Source organism: Pseudophryne corroboree, chromosome 4 (genome assembly GCF_028390025.1).
Source record: "Pseudophryne corroboree isolate aPseCor3 chromosome 4, aPseCor3.hap2, whole genome shotgun sequence".
NCBI lineage: Eukaryota > Metazoa > Chordata > Amphibia > Anura > Myobatrachidae > Pseudophryne > Pseudophryne corroboree.
In genome coordinates this window covers 645,609,869-645,629,464 of record NC_086447.1, presented here as the reverse complement: position 1 = coordinate 645,629,464, position 19,596 = coordinate 645,609,869, and the positions used below count along the sequence as shown (strand labels likewise).

Genomic DNA, 19,596 nt, shown 5'->3' with positions numbered 1-19,596 from the left:
CTGACGCATTCTGAGCTCAGCTCTATCTTCATGAAAAATCAAATAGGGGCTTTTGTGAGACAACGCCCCCAGTTCCGACACAAGCCTTGCGGAAGCTAAGGCCAACAGTCTAACAGTCTTCCATGTAAAGCTCCTGTAAAGGCTCAAACTATTCCGAATGTAGAAACTGCAACACCACGTTGAGATCCCAAGGTGCTGTGGGACGCACAAAGGGCGGTTCGATGTGCAGAACACCCTTCAAGAACGTCTGAACCTCAGGGAGGGAAGCCAATTGTTTCTGGAAGAAAATGGATAAGGCTGAAATCTGGACCTCAAGGAGCCAAAACGTAGGCCCCCATCCACACCTGACTGTAGAAAAAGGAGGAAATGTCCCAGTTGAAATTCCACTGCAGGAAATTTTCTGTTTTCACACCACGAGACATATTTTTTTCCAAATACGGTGGTAATGTTTAGACGTTACCCCTTTCCTGGCCTGGATCAGGGTAGGAATAACCGTGTCCGGGATCCTCTTCTGGGCTAGAATCTGACGCTCAACCTCCGGCCCCTGTTGTAGAAGATCCTCGTGAAGAGGCATAGGCCACGGGTCCTCTCTAAGAGCATCGCCAGTAGATCTGCGTACCAGGATCTTCTGGGCCAGTCTGGAGCAATGAGAACTGCTTGAACCATTTCCCTTTTTATTCTTTTGAGAATTCTTGGGATCAGTGGAAGAGGTGGAAACACGTAAACCATCTGGTAGACCCATGGTGCCACCAGAGCGTCCACCACCACTGCTTGTGGGTCCCTCGACCTGGAACAATACCGCGTGAGCTTCTTTTTGAGACGAGAGGCCACCATGTCTATTTGTGGAATTCCCCACCGACGTGTCAAGGACTGGAACACATGTGGGTGAAGGCCTCACTCTCCTGTATGGAGATCGTGTCTGCTGAGAATGTTGAATATTGCCGACAGCGTCACTGCATATCTTTCTACATCTGACATTGCTGCTCTGCTCTTCGTTCCGCCCGGTCGATTTATGTACGTTACTGCCGTCACACTGTCTGTCTGAACTTGAATGGCATGATCTTGAAGAAGAGTCGAAGCCTGTAGAAGGGCGTTGTAAATGGCCCTTAGCTCCAGAATGTTGATCGGAAGAATGGTTTCCTGACATGACCATTTTCCTTGGAACTGTTCCCAGGTGACTGCTCCCCAACCTCTGAAGCTTGCGTCTGTGGTTAGCAGAGTCCAATTTTGAATCCCGAACCGTCGACCCTCGGTCAGGTGAGAAGTCTGAAGCCACCACAGAAGAGAAATCCTGGCTTTTGGCGACAGAAGTATCCTCTGGTGCATGTGTAGATGCGATCCGGACCATTTGTCCAACAGATCCAGCTGGAAGGGCCTTGCGTGAAACCTTCCGTAAGAGGCTACCATCTTCCCCAGAAGGCGAATGCATAGATGCACCGAAATCCGGGCTGGTTTTAGAACATCCGGCACCATCGACTGAATTACCAATACCTTTTCCAATGGAAGGAATACCCTCTGTGCCTCCGTATCCAGTGTCATCCCCAGGAATGGAAGCCTCAGTGTTGGTTCCAGGTGGGATTTCAGCAGGTTCAGAATCCACCCGTGATCTTGGAGTAGTCGGGTTGAGAGGGCAATGCTGTCCAACAACCTCTCCCTGCCTGGATGATGCTTTTATCAGCAGGTCGTCCAGGTACGGTATTATGTTCACTCCCTGCCTGCGGAGGAGAAACATCATCTCTGCCATTACCTTGGTGAACACCCTCGGTGCTGTGGAGAGGCCAAATGGCAGGGCCTGGAACTGGTAGTGACAGTCCTGTAGTGCAAACCATAGGTAAGCTTGATGAGGTGGCCATATCGGAATATGAAGGTACGCATCCTTGATGTCCAGGGACACCAGAAATTCTCCCTCCTCCAGACCTGAGATCACCGCTCTTAAGAGACTCCATCTTGTACTTGAACACCCTTAAGTACAGGTTCAGTGACTTGAGGTTTAAAATGGGCCTTACCAAACCGTCCGGTTTCGGAACCACAAATAGGTTGGAGTAATAACCTTTGTCCTGTAGTTGAAGTGGAACTGAGACAATGACCCGAAGTTGTGCCAGTTTCTGAATTGCTGCATGCAAAATCACTTCTGGAGAAGCTGGTAAGCCTGATTTGAAGGATCTGTGAGGTGGGAATTCCTGAAACTCCAGTCTGTATCCCTGTGCGATAAGTTCCTTGACCCAGGGATCCTGGCTGGATGTTGCCCAAACGTGAATAAAATAACGTAACCAGGCTGTCACCTGCCTGTCTTCCAGGCAGTGCGGTCCACCGTCATGCTGAAGGCATAGAGGAAGCAGATCCGGAGGTCTGTTCCTGAGAACCTGTAGTTGCTGGTTTTCTGGGTTTACCTCTGTTGCCTTTGAAGGCTGTAGACGAACCCATGGATTTGCCTTTAAATTTCGCTGTCCGAAAGGACTGCAGAGTTGTAGCAGAGTAGGTTTTCCTAGCTGGGGGTGCTGCGGAAGGAAGGTATGTAGACTTACCCGCCGTAGCCTTGGAAATCCACGTATCCAGTTCATCCCCAAAAAAGGCCTCACCTGTGAATGGTACGCTCTCCACGCATTTTCTGGAATCCGCATCCGCAGTCCACTGGCGTAGCCACAAGCCCCTGCGTGCAGACATTGCCATGGCAGTGTTACGTGCGTTGAGCAAACCAATTTCCTTTGTGGCCACCATAAAGTTAGCAGAGTCCTGAATATGCTGTAGGAGTAAAATTATCTCCCCGTTGGGCAGGAAATCTATAACGTCAATTAGGTTACCTGACCATTTAGCAATGGCCCTAGTGATCCATGCGCAAGCAATAGTGGGTCTCTGGGCCACCCCAGCAGCAGTATATAAAGATTTGAGAGTGGTCTCAATCTTGCGGTCAGCCGTGTCCACAATTGGCGGTTTTTCCCATTTCTTCCTATCCTCAAGAGGAAAGGGAAAGGATGTAAGCAACCTTTCAGGGATATGAAATTTTTTATCAGGATTAGCCCAGGTTACATTAAAATAAGATTCCTCCTCTACCTCCACCACCTTGTCAGGAATCTGTAGGACATCTCTAATAGCTTCTATCAGAGCCTGTATTCCTTGTGACGGGACAGCACCCACCTCCCCCCAACCCCAACCCCCCCCCCCCACCACCACAACTCGCATCCACTTCACCCTACTCTGGACCTTATGCATCGTCATCAGTATCAGCCTGCATGAGCTGGGCACGAGTACGCTTTTGTGGGCAAATGGCAGGGGTCTGAGACTGGCATGGGAACTGAACCTCTATTCATGAGGTCATCCATAGACTATCTTAAGTACTGTATCTCTTTCTCTATCTTAAGTATTGTATCTCTTTCTCCCCCCCCCTTACTATGACCCCCTGGTACCGCTGAGGAGACATGGAGTCTTCGTGGAGGAGCTGCGCTTCCTTGTGATGCCTGCCAGTGTAAGCTGCAGAGGGAAAATGGCGCTGGTGAGCTGCTGGATACGCTCATAGTGAAGCCCCGCCCACGGCTTCCCATTTTTTTATACTGACCTGGGGTTGTAGTTTGCTTAATCCGAGGGTTAAAACCCTTGTTAAACTAGATGGCCAGTGTGGGTATCATTGGTGGCTCAGCGCGTCCCTCACAGCAGGACACACACAGCCGCATGTCATCATGAGCCCCCGGCGCGCAGCCTGCATGTCAGCGCTGCGCTCCTACCCTTATGCCGCCATTCCCCCTAACCGGGACGTTGGGGCTGTACTCACCACTCTATCTTCTGGCTCTTTTAGGGGTGGCGGCGTGCTGCAGGAGGGTACGTTCGCCGTGGTGGGGCTTGAGAATGACTCCCTCAGGAGCTCACTGTCCTGTCAGTGGAGAAACTGGACCATTAACTCTTTAGGAAGTTGGGCAGTTCTCCCCCCTAAGTCCCATGAAGCAGGTATGCTGGTGGCAGCCAGCAGTGCCTGTAAAATAACAAACAAAAAAATAAATGCAGAAAACTCTTCAGGAGCTTCCTTAAGCGTGACTGGCTCCTCCGGGCACATTTTCTAAACTGAGTCTGGTAGAAGGAGCATAGAGGGAGGAGCCAGTGCACACTATTGCTTTCTTAAAGTGTCCAAGGCTCATAGTGGACCCATCTATACACCATGGTACTAATATGGACACCAGTATCCTCTAGGACGTAAGAGAAAGACTGTTTTAACACCTGTCTCTCCTTCTTAGCTGCAGCTAATTCTGAATTCACATTCTGAATCATGCTTTTAAAATGATCTAGCCAGTCAGGTGCCTGTGAACTGTGTCTCTGTGGAGATAAGGAGCACTGTTCACCGATGAGGAACCCCGCTGAAGAAGGGGTAGAGTTACAAGCAGAACACATAACCATGTCAACAGACATATTGTACACAACTGTAATACAGCGCAGCTCACTGGAAAAACCCATCCACACAGACCCTAGAGAGCCCCTGGAGTGACACAGAGAGAACGGAGACCAGCACACAGGACATAGCGCAGTGTATGAAAATATGTGTATCATCTTGTAAATGTGCAACGGCGCTACCGCTGATGTGTTCCCCCCCTGCTATGACCCCCTGATACCAGTACAGAGTCTGCAACAGTGTGCGTCCGTGAAGTAGCAGCATGCATGCAGCCTTGATGATCCGCAGCAGCAGAAAATGGCGCCTTCCCGCCTCTGGTCCCGGTCTCCATGAAGCCCCGCCCCTTGTAATGGCATGGTCCCACTAATGTTTATACTGGCTGCTTTTAACATAAAACAGTACACACAAAGCCTAATTGAGGCTGGGCCAGTGTAGTCTGCGGTGGGCACCGCAGCTTGTGGCCCGCGACATGCCGCCAAACCGCACCAGGGACCCGCTAACCGGGACCCCGGTGTTAACACTCACCACACCAGACGATCCCCGGAATCTGTTAGAGGGTGAAGGCTAGCTGCTGGCGTGGGCACACACAGTACGATGTGTGATCAGCACCTCAGGAGCTCAGTGTCCTGTCAACTGGAATTACGAACCATTAAACTTCAGGAGCTTGGTTCAGTACCCCCTCTAAATCCCACGAAGCAGGTAGACTGGTTGCCAACCAGTACTACCTGAAAATAAATAACAAAAATAAAAAATAAAGGAAACTGCTAGGAGGGGCATAGAGGAGAGGAGCCAGCACACACATACACACACTAAATGTTTTTAAAGTGCCAGGCTCCAGTGGACCTGATCTATACCCCATGGTACTAAAGTACAGTATCCCAGTATCCACTAGGACGTAAGAGAAATTTAGATTTCAGTGGGTTATTTTGTTTCTGTGCAGGGCAAATACTGGCTGCTTTATTTTAACACTGCAATTTAGATTTCAGTTTAAACACACCCCACCCAAAACTAACTCTCTTTGCACGTTATTTTTGCCCCACCTGCACTGCACGTGGTTTTGCCCATTAGAGAACAATTTTGCTGCTGCGATCAGGTCTGAATTAGGCCCTAAATTTGCACAATTTATACAGGTGAGTTATTTGGCTCAGTGCACTGAGGAGGCACTAAGATGGGAGAAGGGTGAAAGGTGTTATGCTGATAATGTATACTGCTACAATCTAGACAATACAATAATATAAAATAAGAATTTACTCACCGGTAATTCTATTTCTCGTAGTCCGTAGTGGATGCTGGGGACTCCGTAAGGACCATGGGGAATAGACGGGCTCCGCAGGAGACTGGGCACTCTAAGAAAGATTTAGGACTACCTGGTGTGCACTGGCTCCTCCCCCTATGACTCTCCTCCAAGCCTCAGTTAGGACACTGTGCCCGGAAGAGCTGACACAATAAGGAAGAATTTTGAATCCCAGGTAAGACTCATACCAGCCACACCAATCACACCATGTAACTCGTGATAGGAACCCCGGTTAACAGTATGATAACAAAAAATGAGCCTCTGAAGAGATGGCTCGCAATAACAACCCGATTTTTGTAACAATAACTATTTACAAGTATTGCAGACAATCCGCACTTGGGATGGGCGCCCAGCATCCACTACGGACTACGAGAAATAGAATTACCGGTGAGTAAATTCTTATTTTCTCTAACGTCCTAGTGGATGCTGGGGACTCCGTAAGGACCATGGGGATTATACCAAAGCTCCCAAACGGGCGGGAGAGTGCGGATGACTCTGCAGCACCGAATGAGAGAACTCCAGGTCCTCCTCAGCCAGGGTATCAAATTTATAGAATTTTGCACACGTGTTTGCCCCTGACCAAGTAGCAGCTCGGCAAAGTTGTAAAGCCGAGACCCCTCGGGCAGCCGCCCAAGATGAGCCCACCTTCCTTGTGGAATGGGCTTTTACTGACTTAGGCTGCGGTAATCCGACCGCAGAATGCGCCAGCTGAATAGTACTACAAATCCAGCGCGCAATAGTCTGCTTAGAAGCAGGAGCACCCATCTTGTTGGGTGCATACAGGATAAACAGCGAGTCAGTCTTCCTGACTCCAGCCGTCCAGGAAACATATATTTTCAGGGCCCTGACTACGTCCAGAAACTTGGAATCCTCCAAGTCCCTAGTAGCCGCAGGCACCACAATAGGTTGGTTCAAGTGAAACGCTGATACCACCTTCGGGAGAAAATGAGGCCGAGTCCTCAATTCAGCCCTATCCATATGGAAAATCAGATAGGGGCTTTTACAGGACAAAGCCGCCAATTCTGACACACGTCTGGCCGAAGCCAGAGCCAACAACATGACCACTTTCCACGTGAGATATTTTAAATCCACAGTCTTAAGTGGCTCAAACCAATGTGATTTTAGAAACTCCAAGACCACATTGAGATCCCAAGGTGCCACTGGGGGCACAAAAGGAGGCTGAATATGCAGAACTCACTTGACAAAAGTCTGAACTTCAGGCAGTGAAGCCAGTTCTTTCTGGAAGAAAATCGATAGGGCCGAGATCTGGACTTTAATGGACCCCAATTTGAGGCCCAAAGTCACACCTGCTTGCAGGAAATGTAGGAAACGACCCAGTTGAAATTCCTCCGTTGGGGCCTTCCTGGCCTCACACCAAGCAACATACTTCCGCCAAATGCGGTGATAATGCTTTGCGGTGACATCCTTCCTGGCCTTGATCAGGGTAGGGATGACTTCCTCCGGAATGCCCTTTTCCTTTAGGATCCGGCGTTCTACCGCCATGCCGTCAAACGCAGCCGCGGTAAGTCTTGGAACAGACAGGGTCCCTGCTGCAGCAGGTCCCGTCTGAGCGGCAGAGGCCAAGGGTCCTCTGCGAGCATCTCTTGAAGTTCCGGGTACCAAGCTCTTCTTGGCCAATCCGGAGCCACGAGAATAGTTCTCACTCCTCGCCTTCTTATTATTCTCAGTACCTTGGGTATGAGAGGCAGAGGAGGAAACACATAAACCGACTGGTACACCCACGGTGTCACTAGAGCGTCCACAGCGATCGCCTGAGGGTCCCTTGACCTGGCGCAATACCTTTTTAGCTTTTTGTTGAGGCGGGACGCCATCATGTCCACCTGTGGTTTTTCCCAACGGTTTACCAGCATCTGGAAGACTTCTGGATGAAGTCCCCACTCTCCCGGGTGGAGGTCGTGCCTGCTGAGGAAGTCTGCTTCCCAGTTGTCCACTCCCGGAATGAATACTGCTGTCAATGCTAGCACATGATTCTCTGTCCATCGGAGAATTCTTGTGGCTTCTGCCATTGCCCTCCTGCTTCTTGTGCAGCCCTGTCTGTTTACATGGGCGACTGCCGTGATGTTGTCTGACTGTATCAGCACCGGCCGGTTCTGAAGCAGGGGTCTTGCCTGACTTAGGGCATTGTAAATGGCCCTTCGCTCCAGAATATTTATGTGCAGCGATATCTCCTGAGCTGACCACAGCCCCTGGAAATTTCTTCCCTGTGTGACTGCCCCCCAGCCCCGAAGGCTGGCATCCGTGGTCACCAGGACCCAGTCCTGTATTCCGAATCTGCGGCCCTCTAGCAGATGAGCCGTCTGCAGCCACCACAGCAGCGACACCCTGGTCCTTGCCGACAGGGTTATCCGCTGTTGCATCTGGAGATGGGACCCGGACCATTTGTCCAACAGGTCCCACTGGAACGTCCTTGCGTGGAACCGTCCGAATGGAATCGCCTCGTACGAGGCTACCATTTTTCCCAGGACTCGTGTGCATTGATGTACCGACACTTGTCCTTGTTTTAGGATATCTCTGACTAGAGATGACAATTCCTCGGCTTTTTCCACTGGAAGAAACACTCTTTTCTGGTCTGTGTCCAGAATCATTCCCAGGAACAGAAGACGTGTCGTCGGGACCAGCTGTGACTTTGGAATATTGAGAATCCAGCCATGCTGTTGTAGCACTTCCTGAGAAAGTGCTACCCCCACTACCAACTGTTCCTTGGACTTCGCCTTTATCAGGAGATCGTCCAAGTACGGGATAATTGAAACACCTTTCTTGCGAAGGAGTATCATCATTTCGGCCATTACCTTGGTAAAGACCCTCGGCGCCGTGGATAACCCAAACGGCAGCGTCTGGAACTGATAGTGACAGTCCTGTACCACAAATCTGAGGTACTCTTGGTGAGGAGGATAAATGGGGACATGCAGATACGCATCCTTGATGTCCAGGGAGACCATGTAGTCCCCCTCCTCCAGGCTCGCAATAACCGCCCTGAGCGATTCCATCTTGAACTTGAACCTTTTGATAAAAGTGTTCAAGGCTTTTAAATTTAAGATGGGTCTGACCGAACCGTCCGGTTTCGGTACCACAAACAGTGTGGAATAGTAACCCTTTCCTTGCTGAAGGAGGGGTACCTTGACAATCACCTGCTGTGAAAACAGTTTTTGAATAGCCACCAACACTGCCTCCCTGAGTTGCCGGTAAGGCAGTTTTTAGGAAACGGCGGGGGGGGGGGGGGGGGGGGGTCGTCTCGAATTCCAGCCTGTACCCCTGAAGTACTACTTGAAGGACCCAGGGATCCACCTGTGAGAGAGCCCACTGTGCGCTGAACTTTTTGAGACGGGCCCCCACCGTATCCGGTTCCGCCTGAGCAGCCCCAGCGTCATGCTGTGGACTTACCGGACTCAGGGGAAGACTTCTGCTCCTGGGAACTAGCTGTGTGTTGCAGCTTTTTCCCTCTACCTCTGCCTCTCGGCAGAAAGGAGGAGCCTCTAGCCCTCTTGCCTTTCTGGGGCCGAAAGGACTGTACCTGATAATACGGTGCTTTCTTTTGCTGTGGGGCAGCCTGTGGCAAAAAGGTCGATTTCCCAGCAGTAGCTGTGGACACGAGGTCCGAAAGACCATCCCCAAACAGTTCCACCCCCTTACAGGGTAAAACTTCCATGTGCCGCTTTGAGTCGGCATCACCTGACCATTGCCTAGTCCATAACCCCCGTCTGGCGGCAATGGACATTGCGCTTACTCTTGATGCCAGCCGGCAAATATCCCTCTGTGCATCACGCATGTATAAGACTGCGTCTTTTATATGCTCAAGCGTCAGCAAAATATTGTCCCTATCCATGGTATCAATATTATCCAACAGGGAATCTGACCACGCAGCAGCAGCACTGCACATCCAAGCTGATGCAATCGCTGGTCGCAATATAATGCCTGAGTGTGTGTAAATAGCCTTTAGGGTATTTTCCTGCTTTCTATCAGCAGGTTCCTTCAGGGTGGCCGTATCCGGAGACGGTAGTGCCACCTTCTTTGACAAGCGTGTCAGCGCCTTGTCTACCCTAGGGGGTGTTTCCCAACGTGACCTATCCTCTAGCGGGAAAGGGTACGCTGCCAATAATCGTTTTGAAATTATCAATTTCTTATCGGGGGAAGACCACGCTTCCTCACACACCTCATTTAATTCGTCAGATGCAGGAAAAACTACAGGTAGCTTTTTCTCACCAAACATAATACCCTTTTTTGTGGTACCTGGGGTATTATCAGAAATGTGTAAAACATTTTTCATTGCCTCAATCATGTAACGGGTGGACCTATTGGAGGGTACACTAGTCTCATCACCGTCGACACTGGAGTCGGCATCCGTGTCGACGTCTGTATCTGTCACCTGAGGTAGCGGGCGTTTTAAAGCCCCTGATGACATTTGAGACGCTGGTACAGGCACAAGCTGTGTAGCCGGCTGTCCTATGTCGTCAAACCTTTTGTGTAAGGAGTTGACACTTTCACGCAATTCCTTCCATAAGTCCAGCCACACCGGTTTCGACCCCTCAGGGGGTGACAACACATTCACAGGCATTTGCTCCGCCTCCACATCATTTTCCTCCTCATACATGTCGACACAGCAGTACCGACACACAGCAGACACACAGGGAATGCTCTTACAGAGGACAGGACCCCACAAAGCCCTTTGGGGAGACAGAGGGAGAGTATGCCAGCACATACCAGAGCGCTATATATCACAGGGATATCACCTATAAAAATGTGTTTTCCCCTTATAGCTGCATATATACTTATACTGCGCCTAATTTGTGCCCCCCCTCTCTTTTTTACCCTTTTCTGTAGTGCAGGACTGCAGGGGAGAGCCAGGGAGCTTCCTTCCAGCGGAGCTGTGAGGGAAAAATGGCACCAGTGTGCTGAGGGAGAAGGTCCCGCCCCTCTTTCGGCGGGTTTCTCCCGCTATTTTAATGTATCTGGCAGGGGTTAATATACACCTATATAGCCCCTGGGGCTATATATGGTATTAGTTTGCCAGCCAAGGTGTAAATATTGCTGCTCAGGGCGCCCCCCCCCAGCGCCCTGCACCCATCAGTGACCGCAGTGTGTGGTGTGCATGAGGAGCAATGGCGCACAGCTGCAGTGCTGTGCGCTACCTTGGAGAAGACAGAAGTCTTCAGTCGCCGATTTTCTGGACCTCTTCTTGCTTCTGGCTCTGTAAGGGGGGCGGCGGCGCGGCTCCGGGAACGGACGACGAGATCGGCGCCTGTGTTCGAACCCTCTGGAGCTAATGGTGTCCAGTAGCCTAAGAAGCCCAAGCTACCACCACTTAGGTAGGTTCGCTTCTTCTCCCCTTAGTCCCTCGATGCAGTGAGCCTGTTGCCAGCAGGTCTCACTGAAAATAAAAAACCTAACAAACACTTTCTTTCTAGGAGCTCAGGAGAGCCCCTAGTGTGCATCCAGCTCAGCCGGGCACAGAAATCGAACTGAGGCTTGGAGGAGGGTCATAGGGGGAGGAGCCAGTGCACACCAGGTAGTCCTAAATCTTTCTTAGAGTGCCCAGTCTCCTGCGGAGCCCGTCTATTCCCCATGGTCCTTACGGAGTCCCCAGCATCCACTAGGACGTTAGAGAAATGTACATTTCCGTCCCAATTAACTTCATAATTGATGGGCTGTGAGGTCAGATTATTTAGTCTGTAAATAATGCTCAACACATAAGTGTGAGAGTTACAAATGAATACCCTGGTACTTGTGTACTTTACGGACTCATCACCTTATTATACAGAACTTCTGGTGATGTCCGCTGCTACTTCCGGTTCTTCGGTTGTTAAATTTTTCAGTCAAAAACTGGATATATCTTCTAAAATCACTTTGCAAGGATCACGGTTATTTAGACTAGTCCTCCACATAAAGTGATATGGTAGGTCGTCTCCCGAGGACGACATAACATTCATTGGTTTCTCTCTGCAATGAGTCCGTAATGGTGTCTGTAAAGTACACAAATACCAATACCCCTTTTGAACTGAGCTGATAACCCGGGATTATTACCAGGACAAGCCGGAGCGATTCGAGTCCCAGTTCTGTGTTAAAGTCTTGCATCCCAGATCTGACCTTGGTCAACAAACCAGGACAAAACCAGGATTATTCCTGGGTTCGGCCCGGTTGGGCTGCAGTGAGAAAGGCAGACCCAGGTCATTGATGATTTGGGTCATGCCTAAAAGCTTGTCGATTGGCTGGCTTTGGAGGTGCTTTGAGAGGACGTCATCTCTAAGTGTCCTCTGTGAGCGGCAATAATCTGGGTCCTGCCGGTGGTGTGAAAAGGCTAGGTATAGCTGAAGCCCTGGATCTGACCAGTGTTCAGTAACCCGGGTCGAGCAAGGGCATCAGTGTGAAAGAAATAAGCATGCAATATCCAATGACCAGCAAAGCCTCTAAAGCTGGGTACCCACCACTCCATTTTTAATTGGATTCTCCTCACAACACTCTTATTTTTTTTTGGTTTGTTTAATTTCTCTTCAATTACTTTTCTGTCACGAATAATGAATTAAATATTCACCTAGATTATTTCAGTTGTTTTACGTGTCTTTATTATAGGGCATGGCTAATCTGCCAATGAGACCACTGCTGAGAAGAGCTGTGAGGGAACATCACCTATGAAGCTCACTTTTATTGCTTCATGGTACTCACTTATCTGCACAGTTTCTGCCTGCAACCCCTGGGGATTGGAGAACATCCAACGTGCAGTGATGAGCATAGAAGCTGCTGCCAAAGGAGAGAAAATTCATCATAACTCAGCTTATGGTGCCTGCAGAATCCCCGGAAACACTGTACAATAAGATCAAGGACAATATAGAACCCTTCTCTACACGGTACATAAATGTCACTCTGCAGTAGGAAGTAATACTAACCATGTAATGGTTACTACGGACACGTATACAGTTAAACAGGTAGTTTACTTGCACTACAGTTAAGATGAAGAATTTTGATAACAGACTGAGAAGGATTAATATAAGTAAAGTATGGATGCTTGAGAGTGGGATCCCCACAATACATGCAGAAAATAAGTTGTCCAGTAAGGACTGCTTTAGACGGTTTTTCAATTAAAAGAGCAAAAATCCCTCCATAAGACCTCGGTCTTTATTTTTGATCACACCCATAGTTTCCCAATTTCCCTAAACATTCCTCTAGTGACCATTTAATATCAATTCCTCTTCTATTCTACCACATGTATGGCTGCATGATTGCGTCCAATTATTATTCCAACACTCTACCCAAACACTTCTGAAATGTAAGCTTCGGCAACACAGTCCTTGACACACCTCTTCAAAAGAGCCTATCCCACACCCTTGCTAACCGTATTTTCCACCAACTATTCCACTATATGATAAATGAAGAAAGTGCCTGGACAATTCGGTACTCTCACACACTCGTAACGAGAGGGTATATTTACTTAAGGAAAACCTCCATATCTGCTGTTCATTACAGTTATTTTTAATGCAAGAAACCATAAGCATTTTATGTAGCAAATCACTTCTATTGCCAACTTACCTGTAACATAAGCTCACAGTCATCTCTTCCAACAAAAATCATTTCTCTGGGAAGTCTGTGTCGTGTACCTCCACTGCTCACCAAAAACCAGGATGTCACGCTCATTTTTCCACTTCAGCTTTTAATCCTTCATATATTAAAGGTAATCTAAATAGGTAAAAAGGATAGGATTTAGTTACCTACCGGTAATTAAACACGTGCAGATAGAGTTAGATTTGGGTGGCGCGTGTACAAACTGAAATCTAGATTGCAGTGTAAAAACAAAGCAGCCAGTATTTACTCTGCACAGAAACAAAATAACCCACCCAAATCTAACTCTCTGTGCAAATGTTATATCTGGAACATAAATGGAAAAATAAGAATTTACTTACCGATAATTATATTTCTCGTAGTCCGTAGTGGATGCTGGGGACTCCGTCAGGACCATGGGGAATAGCGGCTCCGCAGGAGACAGGGCACAAAAAGTAAGCTTTTAGGATCACATGGTGTGTACTGGCTCCTCCCCCTATGACCCTCCTCCAAGCCTCAGTTAGGTACTGTGCCCGGACGAGCGTACACAATAAGGAAGGATATTGAACCCCGGGTAAGACTCATACCAGCCACACCAATCACACCGTATAACTTGTGATCTGAACCCAGTTAACAGTATGACAAACGTAGGAGCCTCTGAACAGACGGCTCACAACAAATAACAACCCGATTTTTTTTTGTAACAATAACTATGTACAAGTATTGCAGACAATCCGCACTTGGGATGGGCGCCCAGCATCCACTACGGACTACGAGAAATAGAATTATCGGTAAGTAAATTCTTATTTTCTCTAACGTCCTAAGTGGATGCTGGGGACTCCGTCAGGACCATGGGGATTATACCAAAGCTCCCAAACGGGCGGGAGAGTGCGGATGACTCTGCAGCACCGAATGAGAGAACTCAAGGTCCTCCTCAGCCAGGGTATCAAATTTGTAGAATTTTGCAAACGTGTTTGCCCCTGACCAAGTAGCAGCTCGGCAGAGTTGTAATGCCGAGACTCCCCGGGCAGCCGCCCAGGATGAGCCCACTTTCCTTGTGGAATGGGCCTTGACATATTTAGGTTGTGGCAAGCCTGCCACAGAATGTGCAAGTTGAATTGTGCTACAAATCCAACGAGCAATCGTCTGCTTAGAAGCAGGAGCACCCATCTTGTTGGGTGCATACAATATAAGCAGTGAGTCAGACTTTCTGACTCCAGCCGTTCTTGAAATATATATTTTCAATGCCCGGACCACGTCCAACAACTTGGAATCCTCCAACTCGTTAGTAGCCGCAGGCACCACAATAGGCTGGTTCAGGTGAAACGCTGACACCACCTTAGGCAGAAAATGAGGACGCGTCCGCAGTTCTGCCCTGTCCGTATGGAAAATCAGATATGGGCTCTTATATGATAAAGCCGCCAATTCTGATACTCTCCTGGCTGAAGCCAGGGCCAGTAGCATGGTTACTTTCCATGTAAGATACTTCATCTCCACCGATTTGAGCGGCTCAAACCAATGGGATTTTAGAAAATCCAAGACTACATTAAGATCCCACGGTGCCACTGGGGGCACAACCGGGGGCTGTATATGTAGTACTCCTTTTACAAAAGTCTGGACTTCAGGAACTGAAGCCAATTCTTTCTGGAAGAATATCGACAGGGCCGAAATTTGAACCTTAATGGACCCCAATTTGAGGCCCATAGACAATCCTGTTAGCAGGAAATGTAGGAATCGACCCAGTTGAAATTCCTCCGTGGGGGCCTTCCTGGCCTCACACCACGCAACATATTTTCTCCAAATGCGGTGATAATGTTGTGCAGTCACCTCCTTCCTGGCCTTTACCAGTGTAGGAATGACCTCTTCCGGAATGCCTTTTTCCTTTAGAATTCGGCGTTCAACCGCCATGCCGTCAAACGCAGCCGCGGTAAGTCTTGGAATAGACACGGTCCCTGCTGAAGCAGGTCCCGTCTTAGAGGTAGAGGCCACGGATCCTCCGTGAGCATCTCTTGAAGTTCCGGGTACCAAGTTCTTCTTGGCCAATCCGGAGCCACTAGTATCGTTCTTACTCCCTTTTGCCGTATAATTCTCAGTACTTTTGGTATGAGAGGCAGAGGAGGGAACACATACACTGACTGGAACACCCACGGTGTTACCAGAGCGTCCACAGCTATTGCCTGAGGATCTCTTGACCTGGCGCAATACCTGTCCAGTTTTTTGTTGAGGCGGGACGCCATCATATCCACCATTGGTTTTTCCCAACGGTTCACAATCATGTGGAAGACTTCTGGATGAAGTCCCCACTCTCCCGGGTGTAGATCGTGTCTGCTGAGGAAGTCTGCTTCCCAGTTGTCCACTCCCGGAATGAATACTGCTGACAGTGCTATCACATGATCTTCCGCCCAGCGAAGAATCCTTGCAGCTTCTGCCATTGCTGTCCTGCTTCTTGTGCCGCCCTGTCTGTTTACGTGGGCGACTGCCGTGATGTTGTCCGACTGGATCAACACCGGCTGACCCTGAAGCAGGGGTTTTGCCAGACTTAGAGCATTGTAAATCGCTCTTAGCTCCAGTATATTTATGTGAAGAGACATCTCCAGGCTTGACCATACTCCCTGGAAGTTTCTTCCTTGTGTGACCGCTCCCCAGCCTCTCAGACTGGCATCCGTGGTCACCAGGACCCAGTCCTGTATGCCGAATCTGCGGCCCTCTAACAGATGAGCACTCTGCAACCACCACAGAAGAGACACCCTTGTCCGTGGCGATAAGGTTATCCGCTGATGCATCTGCAGATGCGATCCGGACCATTTGTCCAGCAGATCCCACTGAAAAGTTCGTGCGTGGAATCTGCCGAATGGAATCGCTTCGTAAGAAGCCACCATCTTTCCCAGGACTCTTGTGCATTGATGCACAGACACTGTCCCTGGTTTTAGGAGGTTCCTGACAAGTTCGGATAACTCCCTGGCTTTCTCCTCCGGAAGAAACACCTTTTTCTGAACCGTGTCCAGAATCATTCCCAGGAACAGCAGACGTGTCGTCGGGGTCAACTGAGATTTTGGAAAATTCAGAATCCACCCGTGTTGTTGCAGCACTAGTTGGGTTAGTGCTACTCCGTCTTCCAGCTGTTCTCTGGATCTTGCCCTTATCAGGAGATCGTCCAAGTAAGGGATAATTAATACGCCTCTTCTTCGTAGAAGGATCATCATTTCGGCCATTACCTTGGTAAAGACCCGAGGTGCCGTGGACAATCCAAACGGCAGCGTCTGAAACTGATAATGACAGTTTTGCACCACGAACCTGAGGTACCCTTGATGTGAAGGGCAAATTGGGACATGCAGGTAAGCGTCCTTTATGTCCAGGGACACCATAAAGTCCCCTTCTTCCAGATTCGCTATCACTGCTCTGAGTGACTCCATCTTGAACTTGAATTTTTGTATGTACAGGTTCAAAGATTTGAGATTTAGAATAGGTCTTACCGAGCCGTCCGGCTTCGGTACCACAAATAGCGTGGAGTAATACCCCTTTCCCTGTTGTAGGAGGGGTACCTTGACTATCACCTGCTGAGCAAACAGCTTGTGAATGGCTTCCAATACCGTCGCCCTGTCCGAGGGAGACGTTGGCAAAGCAGACTTTAGGAACCGGCGAGGGGGAGACTTCTCGAATTCCAACCTGTAACCCTGAGATACTACCTGTAGAATCCAGGGGTCCACCTGTGAGCAAGCCCACTGTGCGCTGAAATTCTTGAGTCGACCCCCCACCGTTCCGGAGTCCGCTTGTAAGGCCCCAGCGTCATGCTGAGGGCTTTGCAGAACCCTGGGAGGGCTTCTGTTCCTGGGCAGGGGCTGCTTGCTGCCCTCTCTTACCCCTTCCTCTGCCCCGAGGCAGATATGACTGTCCTTTTGTCCGCTTGTTCTTATAGGAACGAAAGGACTGCGGCTGAAAAGACGGTGTCTTTTTCTGTTGGGAGGGGGTCTGAGGTAAAAAAGTGGATTTTCCGGCAGTTGCCGTAGCCACCAGATCCGATAGACCGACGCCAAATAATTCCTCCCCTTTATACGGCAATACTTCCATATGTCGTTTGGAATCCGCATCACCTGACCACTGTCGCGTCCATAAACTCCTTCTGGCAGATATGGACATCGCATTTACTCTCGATGCCAGAGTGCAAATATCTCTCTGCGCATCTCGCATATAAAGGAAAGCATCCTTTAATTGCTCTATAGTCAATAAAATACTGTCCCTATCCAGGGTATCAATATTTTCAGTCAGGGAATCCAACCAGACGACCCCAGCACTGCACATCCAGGCTGAGGCGATGGCTGGTCGCAGTATAACACCAGTATGAGTGTATATACTTTTCAGGGTAGTTTCCAGCCTCCTATCAGCTGGATCCTTGAGGGCGGCCGTATCAGGAGACGGTAACGCCACTTGTTTCGATAAGCGTGTGAGCGCCTTATCCACCCTAGGGGGTGTTTCCCAGCGCGCCCTAACCTCTGGCGGGAAAGGGTATAATGCTAATAACTTTTTTGAAATTAGCATTTTTCTATCTGGGTTAACCCACGCTTCATCACATACATCATTTAATTCCTCTGATTCAGGAAAAACTACAGGTAGTTTTTTCACCCCCCACATAATACCCCTTTTTGTGGTACTTGTAGTATCAGAGATATGCAAAGCCTCCTTCATTGCCGTGATCATATAACGTGTGGCCCTACTTGAAAATACGTTTGTTTCATCACCGTCGACACTAGATTCAGTGTCTGTGTCTGGGTCTGTGTCGACCGACTGAGGTAAAGGGCGCTTTACAGCCCCTGACGGTGTCTGAGACGCCTGGGCAGGTACTAACTGGTTTGCCGGCCGTCTCATGTCGTCAACTGATTTTTGTAATGTGCTGACATTATCACGTAATTCCATAAACAAAGCCATCCATTCCGGTGTCGACTCCCTGGGGGGTGACATCACCATTATCGGCAATTGCTCTGCCTCCACGCCAACATCGTCCTCATACATGTCGACACACACGTACCGACACACAGCAGACACACAGGGAATGCTCTTATCGAAGACAGGACCCCACTAGCCCTTTGGGGAGACAGAGGGAGAGTTTGCCAGCACACACCCAAGCGCTATAATATATATGGGAACAACCCTATATAAGTGTTGTTCCTTATAGCCGCTTAAATATATAAAAATATCGCCAAAATATGCCCCCCCTCTCTGTTTTACCCTGTTTCTGTAGTGCAGTGCAGGGGAGAGTCCTGGGAGCCTTCCTCACAGCGGAGCTGAGCAGAAAAATGGCGCTGTGTGCTGAGGAGAATAAGCCCCGCCCCCTATTCCGGCGGGCTTTTCTCCCGGAGTTTTAGACATTTGGCATGGGTTAAATACATACATATAGCCTTAATGGCTATATGTGATGTATTCTTTTGCCATAAAAGGTATTATATATTGCTGCCCAGGGCGCCCCCAGCAGCGCCCTGCACCCTCCGTGACCGTCTGGTGTGAAGTGTGTGACAACAATGGCGCACAGCTGCAGTGCTGTGCGCTACCTTCATGAAGACTGAAGAGCCTTCTGCCGCCTGTTTCCGGACCTTCAATCTTCAGCATCTGTAAGGGGGGTCGGCGGCGCGGCTCCGGGACGAACCCCAGGGTGAGACCTGTGTTCCGACTCCCTCTGGAGCTAATGGTGTCCAGTAGCCTAAGAATCCAATCCATCCTGCACGCAGGTGAGTTGAAATTCTCTCCCCTAAGTCCCTCGATGCAGTGAGCCTGTTGCCAGCAGGACTCACTGAAAATAAAAAACCTAAAAAACTTTTTCTAAGCAGCTCTTTAGGAGAGCCACCTAGATTGCACCCTGCTCGGACGGGCACAAAAACCTAACTGAGGCTTGGAGGAGGGTCATAGGGGGAGGAGCCAGTACACACCATGTGATCCTAAAAGCTTACTTTTTGTGCCCTGTCTCCTGCGGAGCCGCTATTCCCCATGGTCCTGACGGAGTCCCCAGCATCCACTTAGGACGTTAGAGAAAGGGGAATGGGATATGCTCTGCACCAGCTGAACAATTGATAATATCTAATTCAAAGAAAGGGCCCCGATCAATATCCGTCAACAGATCAATCCCTTGTGGTTGGATGTTCGGGGGTGCAACCAGAGACAATTAAACTATACAGTAGAGGAAAAAGAGGAAAGAATGTCTCTTTGTTGGCACACTTAAGAAGATATTAAAATTTAACTTTTAATAGATACATTATAATTGTCCAAACGCAAAATAAAACAGTGCAATACGTCAAATATTACAAAATATTACACAAACCACCCAAAGTGCGTAAAACAATTAATAAAGTGAATTTTTAAAACCAAGGCTCACTACCCGTATTATGTCTTA

The 19,596-nt window shown here is 49.0% G+C and overlaps 1 protein-coding gene across 6 annotated transcripts in view; it reads right to left on the bottom strand.

Annotated features, from left to right (window-relative positions):
• CEP170 (centrosomal protein 170) overlaps window positions 1–19,596 on the bottom strand; it is a 619,381-nt gene that overhangs the window by 465,135 nt on the left and 134,650 nt on the right. For all 6 annotated transcript variants that reach the window (XM_063917739.1, XM_063917738.1, XM_063917740.1 and 3 more), the window contains exon 2: window positions 13,209–13,355. In XM_063917739.1, the coding sequence (XP_063773809.1) occupies window positions 13,209–13,313 (105 nt within the window). In that variant the 5' untranslated portion in view covers window positions 13,314–13,355. The remainder of the gene's footprint in view (window positions 1–13,208; window positions 13,356–19,596) is intronic.